Genomic DNA, 13,282 nt, shown 5'->3' with positions numbered 1-13,282 from the left:
AACGGACTACCTGGGTGCACGTACCACCCTGCCTGATCTAGCTATTGGTATGTGGATCTGATCCGGAATCTGCCCTCGCAGTCAAAAAGGCGTCGCTAAATGCACAACGACAAAGACATAAACAGTCAAAGTGAGCAATTCCTAAAGGGCGAGGGCTCACGTGCCACAACCGCGCTTTCGGTGGCCGAGTAAGTGAACAGGACCACATGCGCACCTAGCGGTCACAGCCAGCCACGAGCTTGGCAGCAATGGATCGCAGCCACAGGAATTAACGAGCCACCACCCTGCCCTGCCACCGACCTCAAGTACGCCGGCCGGTCCAGAGGCACGGACCATGCGTGCATACCGGTCCAAGTATCAAATTCCAGCCATCAATTTCAGTCCAGGCTCAACCACCTAGCTACGAGCCTAGGAAGCGCGGAACCAGCAGAATTCGGCATGTTGATTCATCTCTTTTGCACCATGTGTCATCACCCATGCTGCCTAACAAATTATTTCTTGGCTGTTAGAGCAACTTTAATGGGGCGACCCAAACGGACGGCGCATTTGTCTGCTTTTTGTCCGTTTGGATCGGCCGCCCGCCCGCCGTCCGCCCAGTTTTGCATTTGGATCGGCAATGCGCTCAACGCGCCGACCCATTTCATGTCCGCATTCAACTTTTAAATAAAAAAGGCCCGCGGCCGATCATGCCAACGTTCATGTCTCATGCCGGCATCATGCCAGCGCCGGCATACAATGCCGGCCGCAGAAAGCACCACAGTTCATGCTGGCGCACTCGCCAGCCGGCTGGCACATATGCCAACACACAAAAAATGGTGGGACTTGAGTTCGACCACACCATCGCGGCTCCCGTGGTCATGCCGGCACACCTGCCGGCATACAAAAAAGATGGCCCCTCGACGCCATAGATCACTCGTCATTGAACTTGAGCATGTCGGCCTGCATCTTCTCGAACCACGGCCTCTTCCTTGGCGACGACGGCTTGGATGAGGCCGTGCTGGCTAGGGTTTACCCCAAGCATGTAGAGCGCCTCCCTCGTTGTCGTGGCGACGCGGGTGATGCTGAACTCCTGCTGCGCGGCGGCGACAGCGGCGGCCTGATCAGCAGCCTCATCCCTCGCGTCCGCGGCGTGCCTCCGGCCCTTCCTCTTGACCGACTCCCTTGCCCGCTGTTTGGGCGTCAGCGCCTTCTTCGGCTTGGTCGCCGCGGTGGTCTTGCACGGGGCACGAGGCTTGCCTTTCCCGGAGGGGGCGACGACGCCGGACGAGGCGAGGGAGGCGAGGCCGGCGGCGACGTTGAGGTCGAGGTCGATGGCGTCCTCCATGGCTGGTTGGGGGGCGGGGGCGCGTGCGGGCGGGAGCGTTTTTGGAAAAATGGGGGAAATGGTGGTGGGACGCGGGCGGACGAAATGAGTCGCCCCATTGGAGTTGCTCTTAGTATCCCTACGAAGCCACTACTCCCTCGATCTCATATTAACTGAAATGGATGTATCTAGGCAAATCAAAAGGGTATAAAAAGTCATTATATCGGTCCTTAACCCACACCATTTCATTTACACACAACGTTCTTCTTGCGTTTTTGCTGAGTGGAAAATTCTCAAGACCCGTCGCCCCTAATTCCTCAAAATTACCTCAGAATTAACCACATGTTCCAGAATTGGCTACAAGTAAAGCATGTGAAGACATTTTCTTATCAATCAACTTCCCCCCTCTTGTATTTCGCAAAAAGAAAAAAAAACCTTCCCCCTCTTGTATAGTACTCCCTTCGTTCATATTTACTCCGCAAATTAGGTTTGTCTAAAGTCAAACCTTAAATACTTTTAACAAGTTTGTAGAAAAATATATTAACATACACACCATCAAATCAATATTATTGGATTCATCATTGCATATATTTTCACATCGTATAAATTTGTTACTACTGTAGATGTTCATATTGTTTTCTACAAACCTGGAAAGTTTGACTTTGCTCAAAGCTAATATGCGAAGTAAATAAAAACAAAGGGAGTAATTATATTTGTTGTGTGTGCCTTCTTCTTTTTTGAGTTGGCTGGATGCCTTCAAACAACATAAAATCATGCAGCTTCCCTCTTTTTAATACATTGTTAATTGAAGACAAAATACTCACTCTATTACAAGCATCTTCACTTGAAGGGTCAATTAAGAAGTACAATAGGTGTATTAACAAACATTTGAGCGCATCCTATGGTTCTATAATTGTGTTCGAGACCAACTCAGATCATATATAATTATCCTTATAATAATATGCCTGATCTAGTCAATCAAGGCAACCGGTGGTAACCGTTGTTGAAAAACATGTTAGGTGTATGCATATTTTCGGACAATAAAGGTGGACTCAGATCTTATTTCTCCGGTTCTATCAGCCATTGACTTTTTTGTCCGTGTCATCTTGGCATGCCATTTCATATGCCGGTCAAAATGCGTATATATTTGTAAAAAAAATGTCCTCTTCTAATTAAAAGGTAGCGTTCCTGCCAATTACTTGGGAAAAAGTCTACGTACATGGCTATCTCTTAGTCGTTGACTATCCCTTGTGACGAAACCTACAACCCGTCGTGCATAAATGTTGTGTCGACCTTTCATGATACGAAGAGATGGCAAAAGAGTAGGTTTTGACTCCTTGTGCGCATGATCTTTTGAGCTTCAATCTTCAAATATATTTTGTTTCTTATGGAACTTCCATTATTTATTTTGCTTTCGATTGGCGAGTATATAGCCTTCCATTTCAAGTTTAGTATCCAACAATATGAGATATAATGAGAAAGTTTTTGATAGTGACACCATATCACATTGAACGAAAATAATAATATGATTTAAATGCAAAAAACATGAAAATAACCTATCCCAAGACAAAAAATTGTGTGTGTGCGTGCGTGTGCGTGTGTGTGTGTGTGTGGGGGGGGTCCCGATTAGAATAGAATTGCTACATTTGGATCCAAGCAATGTAGTAACATGACTATTATTCATTTTCTTTCTTCTTACTTGATTTCGAGTTGTATGTAGGTTAGAGATTACTTTGATACTTATTGTTAAAATATTAATAAAGATGTACAAAGAAATATGGCAATACAAAAGTGCTTTTAATGACAATTGTATTTCAAGATCTCCCTCTATCAGTAAATAGTGCAATAGTGTTTGGAAATAGGCACCGCTTGCAGGATGCTGACATTTTGTCTCCTAGGGGCATATATATATATATATATATATATATATATATATATATATATATATATATATATATATATATATATATATATGCTCCCTGATGAAAAGTAAAATTGTAAAAATATATTTAAAATAAAAAACTGAATTGTTTTACAACATGCATACTGGTGCCTTCTATCTTCTTGTAAGATTCCACAAAAATATGTCATATGTTATCTTGGACAAAATGAAAAGAAAATCCCATGGTGTAAAAAGCAACTTTTGAAGCACTAATTTGATTTATTTTAGCACATGTCACAATTCTTGTGTTTTTTGCATTAAAAATTACATAAATCCAACGAGTCACAAACAAATACATGTGAACAGAATTATGGACTTTTTACATTTGTAGAACTAATTTTTACATGTGGAAGCATATCCTCCAGCAGGCCGTTTTGAATATCCGCCGGCTCTAACACATATCTTCCCTTGTTGCTTTTTATATAAGTAAAATATATCTTCCACAAAAAAAGGTAAAATATATAAATTATAAATAAAATATTTTTCTCCATGGAACATGTAATATTTCACATGACTAATTAAATATTATTTAGTGTATTATGAGTCAACATTATTTAAAATAGAGAAGTTTTATTTACGTTCTCTATGATGGCAATCTATAAATAGAATCTTTCATTAGCCATTTTCGGTAAATTTGTATCTATCAGCAGACAGTCATTCTTTTGTTTGTTTGAGGGCAGGGGTTCTAGCAGGAGGAGGATCTAGGGTGGCGACATGGGCTGCCAAAACTGTAAAATATTTTTTCTTATCTACTTAACACTAGATAGTTAACAAGCTCATGCTATTTTAAGACCTTTTATTAAGACTATAATGATGTTTACATGAAATTTTACTATGTGTAATTTTTTACATTTTTGAATTGCGGCACACCCCACATTTTAGGTCAGCCACTGGGCTCTAGGATGTTAAAAACAACGAAGAAAGTAGCATTAATTGTAGTTGAGTATGATATGCTGATTTCTCAAGAGAGAGAGAGAGAGAGTACTATGCGAGATAAGATGATAGAAACTGGAACTCGATCAATTCTTATCTGTCGAACAGGCTCTAGCCCCGCTTTATAAATAAAGCACAAGCCAATTCTCATCTCTCAGCCATGCTTTATCACACTCTTAAAGCTTAGTAAGTGCTGTGTGTGGTCGATAGCCACACACACCCCTGGCCCTGTAACGCTGCTCATAAAGAAGAAAAGGAAGGTGCCCATAGACAATGCAGTCCACTGATGGTGGCTGGTCAAAGAAGGCATTCAAAACGGATTTGCACTGCACTCAGGGCAATAAATAAGAATACTTTGAACGGCCACTGCATTGGCCGGTTTTGGGGGGCAACTTACCTCACTCATTCACGCCGATTTTTTTCCCTAGGAACCTACACAGGAGGGCTAGATGCCCCTCACCTCACTCACGCCGATTTTTTTTCCCTACTACACACAACGAAGCCAATAGAGACGGATATGGTCTAGCAAATTAGCTAGAGAATGAGGCTAACACAGACACCAATCTAAATCAGGAGGCGAATTAGTCACCGCGAACCCGGCAAAGTCAAGACGAATCGAACTTGTAGTACTTGTCGACGGCGGCGACCACGTCCCAGGTGCAGCTGAGCCCCTTGGGGAAGACGACGAGGTCGCCGGCGCCGAACTCCACGCACTCGGACGACCCCTTGATGTGCGCCCTCACCTTGCCCTTCACCAGGTAGCACGTCTGCCTCGCGTCGAACTTCACCGGGAACTTCCCCGTCGGGCAGCCCCACCTGCACGAGCACACCACACAGGATTTAACCGCTGCACACGCCCACTTAGACGCCCGCCATGGAAATGATGGAACGAAGAATCAACAAATAGCCGGCGCCGGTGATCGGTCGGTACTCACTTGGGCCAGGACCTGACGCCGAGCTGAACCAGGCGCGACGCCGGCGGGCCGTGCTCGACGGCGATGGAGAGGACGGGCGGGTCCATGTCCATGCTGACCGGGTTTGAGCTCGAGGCCATGAGCACCTCAGGAGACGGAGGGGGGGGGGGGGGGGGGGGAGAGTGGTTAGCTAGGCTTGGATGCAGCTGGTAAGAAAGGCTTGTGTTAGTTTGGTAGGTGTTGTGGCCTCTGGGGCTGGGGAGTCTAGGGGAAAGGGCAAGGCTATAAAGGCACGCCTGACTGGGAGCTTCCCTGTAGCGGAGGGGAGGAATCTCTCTCTCTCTTCTCGTCGTTAGTGGTGAGGCGTGGGTAATTTTTTTATTATTTCCCTCCAGCATGTGTAGATATTGGGACACTTGATTCTGTTGGCGATATGTCGTGATATATCGGCGTATAGTACTTTTTCTATGAAAATATGCCATTGGTCTCTTTCTCCCTAAAATATAATTCGTGTTTAAATTTGACTATGAATTTCCCTTATAGTATGCCCACAAGATAATCAAATTATATTCATGACATATACCCACGATATTATTGTTTGATCCATAACTTTTGCTTATTTTACCCCTCCTTTTCGAAAGAGCGATGATAATTTCTCAACATACAACTTTAAAAGATAATAAGTCCTCAACGTATAGATTAAGGAGGAAAGACATGAACCTTACTATCCAAAATTACTACAATGCCATATTAGAAATGACTACAATGCAAGATTTGAGGAGAGGGCGACGGGGTGAGGGTAGTCTCGGAAGAAGTTCACCAAAATAGCACATGCGCTCTTTTTAAGCTTACACCATTCTTTTGAGACTGATGGGAGCAATTATCAAAATTACGAAAAGTTGAATGCATGGATACTTGTGCGCTCTATAGTTTGGAACAAATAGACTATCAATGCAAACAATTGAGCACAACAAAGAAATGGAATGACTACCTAGGAAAATTAGTTTTCGGCCCAGAAGGCAAGCATGTAACAGATTGTAAGTGATTAATATCTCGTCTTGTGTAGCTTACCATCATCTCTAGTTTGGTCGCTTTTATGATGCGATAAAAATGGATTGTGGTGTTTTATTCCTTGTACTCATTTGTCTATAGGGTTTGTGTTGAAGGACAATACAAGAGCAAACAACGCAAAAGTGAAGTCAAGAACACTTGTGACGAGCTTAAAAAGGGCCCTTTCACAAATTGTGACGGGCTCATACCTAGCATCCCCATGTATACACATCGGCGAATGCTTGGGGGGAGGGGGACGGGGAGGGGGGTTCTCATGCTTTCACAAATGCATGCACATGATCGTGCCTATCCTTGATATTCCAAAAAAAATATCATTACTACTAAAGTATCATCGGTCTTCTAAAATTTGATGCATTAATTGTTTGACTTATTTGCGATCCTCACTCTCCAAATTCAAAGCTATGTCACCACCTAGAATTCTAGATACTACCAAATCAACACGTCAGCTGCGTAGTGAATGCGATCAAACTCATATTTGAGAATAAGAGTCATAGAAGGCGAGGAGGAACAAAAGGAGATAAGGCAATAAATACTGGGTAAAAGAAGTACTACTCCTTAACTATTTTTGTGTGAAAGAATAAAACATACCACGTGACACATGTGCTAAGGGCATGGCCAATGCATAGCCTCAGGGCGATCTTTCGCATGCCATGTAGCATCGGATGTTAGGAGAAATAGGTTCGAATGAAAAAACGGGATCCTCTACAAGAGGCGGCTGCTTGTAGAGAAAAAATGTTCTTCAGTGTAAAAAGCTAAAAAAAATAAAGTGGAGAGTAGAGATGCACGTGTACTAGAGTCTTTACTTTTTATTCTTTCATGAGGTCCACTAATGGTAGCTTGCATTAGGAGAAAAAAATTAATGTAGATGCATCAAACTTCTTTTTCTCATGAGGCGTATGCATCTATATGCCATCATAGTGCATGCCCTAAGCAATCCTTAATTTTTTTTTGAAAGAATAAAACAGTTAACTCAGATTCATCTTACACGCCCATGGCTTGGGAACGAAAAGAAGACTCAGGAAAAACACGTCGAAAATTGATTTTTCTTACAAAACCTAGACAAAGCTTATCAATTCCGATATCTCGCGGGCAGCGCCGATACGAACCAAGACGAGGGGCACTATGGCCGTCCCTATCCGCTGGGCTGACGTGGCAACTCCGGGGCCACCGGCTGCTGGTCAGGGCCTTTGACCGCCTCTGGGAGCGATCCCGTGCGGCGACGGCCCGTGTGGCCCTTGAGCCGTACGCACAGGCGCAGGACACGTGCGGAAGGCGACGACGGGATCATCGTCCCCTCCCCTCCGATCGAGACGAGAGAGGCCTCTGCGCGTCTGCGTTTGCCCGGCTGGACGGTGGCGACTGCGACGGTCCGGTCGGCACCACAGTCCCTCCCCTGGTCGTACGCCGTCTCCCCCGAACATGTGGGGCGCCAGTGCTCGGCCGACGCGTGCCCACCGGATTCCTTGCGTTTTCATGGGGGAAAGGGACGGATCGTGTGCTGCGCTCAAGATTTATTTTGATACCGCACTGGCCTCAGGCCTACTTCACCGCGCGATCTCAAATGGACGTCCGTTTTGTCCGGATTCTGTCCGTTTAGGTAGTGATTTGGGGTCGTGTCTGGACCTGTCCTGGGATGCGGTGGACGTGCGCCCAACGCGTGGCCGCATCCATTTGGCCCATCCTGTCCGTCAGGGCCAAAAATGCCCAAAATGCATCAAAACTAGTTTCTAACCCAAATATTTGTCTGAATATTAAAATAGTTTTACAACTCAACTGAAATTGTCTTTAATAAAATGGTTTTACAACCAAATCGAAAATTGTCTTGACTGAACCTAAATTGGACGAATACATCTATTGGTTGCCAATGTGATCCCAGACGTGCTCAACCAAGTCATTTTGAAGATTCAAATGAGTGTGCCAATCACGCATCTCACGGTGGAATTGGACAAACTGTTCAAATGTGGCCGGGTCTTGGTGCAGGGGCTCAATATTTTCACCTTGATAATCAAATCCTTGGTCGAAGGTACTCTCATCACGCTCGTCCTCGACGATCATGTTGTGCATAATCACACAAGCAGTCATCACCTCCCAAAGCTTCCTTTCATCCTATGACAGTGCAGGGTTTCGAACGATACCCCACCGGGATTGAAGCACACCAAAAGCACGTTCCACATCCTTTCTAACACTCTCTTGCATTTGGGCAAATCACTTTCTCTTCTCACCTTGGGGTTTCGAGAGCGGTCGCCGGCGGTCGTGTCCCCTCCGCCATCGGCAAGGACGGCGACGGCCAAACCTCCCCCGATAGACGACCAAAACTACGACGAAAGCGCGGGCGTGGTGGCGGCCATGTCGAGACGTAGTTTGGTATGGATGGCGCGGGGCTGCGCGGTGAGGAGGCGGCCGGAGAATAGAGGCGGCGCCGGCGGCGGGCGGGGCGGGGAGAGAGGGTGAAGCGTTGGGAGCGGAGGGACTGCTAGTGTCCCCGACAGGCGGGCCACGGGGGGGACAAGAGCGTGCGTCGCGGCCATCCGCGCGCGTCCGTTTCACCCCAAACCGAGTGCAAGTTTGGGCCGGGGATGTGTCGAAAACGGACGGAATTCGGACATTTGTCCATTTGAGGCCGCGCGCTGGGCCGCCTCTTTTGTCCCTTTTACCCCAAACGGATGGGGCCGGACAGGATAGGGTCGCGCGGTGGAGTTGGCCTCACGGGCTCACACGAACTGGCTTGGTTGGTTTGATTCCAATATCTGACTCGTGATTATATTCGCAAAGACAAAAAAAAATATCATTCTCTATGAAGATTGTCAATTATTGGCAAGTACTGAGTCATCTATTTTGGAACGAAGGAAGTATAAGCGACATCATCGGTCATGGGAATGGCTCGTGTAACACAGCTCTTCGATAATCGCAGTGTCGAAGATCATGCAGCTTGAAATTAGTCGCATCGTGGACAACCATTTACTACCTTCGTCTGGGTGAATAAGTCATTCACATAGTTCTACGTCATCGATTTGAGCAATTGAATATGTGTTATATGTCATGAAAAGTATATCACTAAATTTCTACACGAATGTAGTTTCTAATTATTATTTTGTCGACCTAGATTATGCGTATGACTTATTCACCGAGACGGAGGTAGTAGCATCTTTACTCCAAATGTCTGAGTTGGTTGAATAGTATCCACGGTTTATTTTCGTCCCACCATTTTCAACCGTTTTATTTCGCTGTTTTTTTCCGTCCCCCCCTCCCCCACACACCACACACACCGGTTTAGTTTCGCGTCACACTCTCACAAAAAAAATCTGAACGGATGAGAACTTTCCATGCTGACGCAAGATATTTAGTAATGTCTTTACGCGAAAAAATCAATCACGATCAATCTCTAAAGATCAAATCTAAATTAATTAACCTTACCTTAAATTGCTCAACCACATTAATTAGGAAATAGATAATCTATTTTAAGAAAATCGCTCAATCACATTAATTAAGAAACAAATAACCGATTTTAACCTACATAGTATTGGCAGTTTAATTAGGAAAAGACGTAGTACTAGAAAGTATTCCTTCCATTGATGCCTAAATTAGGCCAACATTCACCACTATTTATCACCGTCATCAATCATATCCATTCATGCCAGTTTTACCATGCGTCTTCATATCGTACGTGTATGTATATATATGTACTAACAGGTTTTATTAATTTCCTTGATCGATCAACACACCTGCGTAGGTAGGAAGGAGATAAAACCTAATAGTACAACGGGTGAAACGATCGACGACGAGCTTCATCGTCGCATACGCGTCGGAGTACATGGCCGGCCGGCTAGGGCATCGAGGACTTGAAGCTGGCGAAGAAGGTGTGGGTATTAGTAGAGCTCAGAGAAGCTGCCCGTCATCTTGCCAGCCGTCTTCACCATTGGTCCCCGGGTGACCACCCTAGAACTCGGCGACGCCGCTAGGGCGACACGGTCACGACCAGTCCGTTCCCTCATGGAGCCACCATTTGGACCGGCCAACCACACCGGCGTCAGCGTGCAGGGGCAACAGCGAGGTGGGCAGCCTGCGCGGTTGCTATGGTGAGGCGACGTGTCATGATTTCCAGATGAAGTCATGTTTCTCTTGTACTTTCTGTTTCCTGTTCGACTGAATAAAATTGCAGAAAGTGAATGCAGTCATATTCAGTTATGGAGGTGTACGTTTATACAGGATATACACACGCAGGTGCGACCACTGGACCCTACTAACTCCTGAGCTGATCTAACTAATCATGTACACGCGATAAAGACATAGATGACTAAGCAGGTTGTTAGAGAGAGAGAGCATTGGGAGAGATAGAATCACGAGAATGAATCATATCCCGTGTATGCATCTTTCTCTCACATACACTGTTGTTGTGTATTATATACAGTACGACCGATTCCACTTCTCTCTCTTTACAGTCAACCACTTCATTCTTTTTCATTTGATTTTCATGTTTATATATCTTTTGAGTCAAAAGTACGATTTTTTATATCTCCGCATATGTGGGTTCCTGGTGACGAGAGCTATTTAATAAGACCAATATTAAATATATTTCAAGAAAAAATCATTTTTGAATTTTAAAACATGATGAGACTTAATAGAACCACACAAAATTGTAGACATTTCCCTAGCATAATGTATCAAAATGTTACATAAGAATTTATTGCGTCTCAATGTCAGCGATCTTGGTAGCACTTGGTAAATTGTTTCAAAAATAATATTACGAGTTTGTATATAACATGTATTCTATGAAGTTGTAGTAGCGTTTTTCAAGTTCTAGAGTGCATCACTTTGTCGCATAATTTTTTACACAAATATTCAAAACGTTTATAAAATAGACTGTCAGTTCAAAAAAATAAAATGAATTCAAACTTGAAAATAATATGAAAAAAACATGGGTGGGTAAAACATGGCATAGACTCTCTGGCACAAAGCTAGCTATGAGAAAAGTTGCCAGCATTGACAGAGGAAGTGGAGACGCATATGCATGTAACCAAATTTCCAACTAAATCAATGGTTGCATCGTGCATGGTAGATATGCTTTTATCATAAAATCACGTGGCGGTAGGTGGAGCTGAACATACGCTTCAACGAAGAAAACGATAGCGTAGAATCATGGTGCGTGATTATATGCGGACGCTATTAAATCTCACGCCTTCCAAAAAAAATACTTACCTGATTTGTTGGACGCGAAAATCACGACCGAGCGATTCTCCCACGATCTAAAATTCACGGCCGATCGAGCGTTTTCCCCAGTTGACGGCCTACATGCGTGATGTGCTGAAATGGTCACTGCTGCCATGGCAGCAAAACCCACAGCTAGAACGTTGCCAGCGCCAGGTCGAGAACTCGATATTGTCGGCGGTGCATGCACGACAGCGGCGGCGAGAGGCTATGGCACATGAGGAGGAGAGGGGAAGCTTGAGGACATCGATGTTCACCCGGGGGCTGCCACTCGCCATGCTGACGAGGAACGGACCGTCAAATTTTCAGGCCAATTTTAGCAGACCGAACCATCCATTTCCTCTAGCGGGCCAGGACCAAGCGTGTAAGATTGAATAAGCCATGAGCGGGTACTGGAGGCCATGAGCGGGTACGTCCAGCCCTGCCCACCGTCGAGGCGAAGCTCCTACTCCACGTGAAGCTGATCGGGCCGTAGCACTCGTCCGACAGGAGCCACGTGTTGGGGAATGTAGCATGCAATTTCAAAAAAAAAATCCTACGATCACACAAGATCTATCTAGGAGATGCATAGCAACGAGATGGGGAGAGTGTGTCCACGTATCCTCATAGACCGAAAGCGGAAGCGTTATGTTAATGCGGTTGATGTAGTCGAACGTCTTCACGATCCAACCGATCTAGCACCGAACGTACGCACCTCCGAGTTCAGCACACGTTCAGCTCGATGACGTCCCTCGAACTCTTGATCCAGCAGAGGGTCGAGTGAGAGTTTTGTCAGCACGACGACATGATGATGGTGTTGATGATGTGATCAGTGCAGGGCTTCGCCTAAGCACTACGATGATACTATCATAGGAGTAAATGGTGGAGGGGGGCACCGCACACGGCTAAGACAATGTTGTGCCTTTTGGGTGCCCCCTGCCCCCGTATATAAAGGAGGAGAGGAGGGGCCAGCCGGCCTAGAGGGGGTGCGCCAAGGGGGGAGTCCTACTAGGACTCCCAGTCCTAGTAGGATTCCCCCTTCCTTTCCGGAGAAGGAGGGAAGGGGAAAGAGGTGGAGGAGAAGAAGGAAAGGAAGGCCGTGCCCCCCACCCCTAGTACAATTCGGTTTGGGCTTGGGGGAGGGGGCGTGCGCCTCCACCTGGCCGCCGGCCTCCTCTCTCCACTACAAAAAAAGACACATCCGTGACATTTTGGGCCGAACGAAATTTTTTCCTGTCATACTTATGACACTTCTATGACGATAATTGTGACAAAACCTAGTATCATCATAGATGTGGTGGGCTCCTACTTCTATGACAAAAAATCATGACAGAAAATGGGCTTTTCGTCCTAGGCGGGCTGGAGACACAACTGCATGACATTCTTTGGGCCGTCCATGACGGAAAAAACCGTGGTAGAAGTGAGGGCGAGGAAAATATCGGGGAGTTCCCGGTTACGGTGGGTGGTCGGGGGCCGAGCGATGCACGTTTCTCTCGCGCCGTACGCGCGTGGGTGCGAGATGTTGGGCTCTAAATGAACCAGAGCGAGGCGTTGGGCTCTAACTGAACCCGAGCGATTGCACTAGGTACGTTACCTAACCCAAGTGATTCCTTTGCTACTGCTGCTAACTGAAGCCGGTCGAACCCTGCTGCCTCCTTCCCTTGATGAACAGTGAGCATTGCTGGGGGGATTTGGATGAACAGTTCCCGGTGGGGGTGGATGAACAGGACCCCGATCGATCGAGCCGGTTGGGGATGGATGAACAGGACCCCGTGGAGGGCTGGATGAACAGGACGACCCCGTGAAGGGCTGGTTGAACAGTAGCCGGTGGAGGGCTGGATGAACAGTAGCCCATGGAGGGGTGGTTGAACAGGAGCCTGTGGAGAGGGCTGGTTGAACAATAGCAGGTGGAGTAGCGCGTGGTGGAGGCTGGAT

At 46.0% G+C, this 13,282-nt stretch overlaps 1 protein-coding gene across 1 annotated transcript; it reads right to left on the bottom strand.

Annotated features, from left to right (window-relative positions):
• Window positions 1-4,480: 4,480 nt before the first annotated feature.
• On the bottom strand, window positions 4,481-5,394 carry LOC123134240 (uncharacterized). Its single transcript, XM_044553522.1, has 2 exons — window positions 5,114-5,394; window positions 4,481-4,994 (listed from the first exon to the last, which is right to left on the bottom strand). Exons 1-2 carry the CDS (start codon window positions 5,230-5,232, stop codon window positions 4,784-4,786), a joined length of 330 nt encoding a protein of 109 aa, XP_044409457.1. The 5' UTR covers window positions 5,233-5,394; the 3' UTR covers window positions 4,481-4,783.
• Between the last annotated feature and the right edge of the window lie 7,888 nt (window positions 5,395-13,282).

This window comes from Triticum aestivum, chromosome 6B, assembly GCF_018294505.1.
Source record: "Triticum aestivum cultivar Chinese Spring chromosome 6B, IWGSC CS RefSeq v2.1, whole genome shotgun sequence".
NCBI lineage: Eukaryota > Viridiplantae > Streptophyta > Magnoliopsida > Poales > Poaceae > Triticum > Triticum aestivum.
The sequence above is the reverse complement of the archived record's forward strand: the minus strand, read 5'-3'. Positions and strand labels throughout refer to the sequence as shown.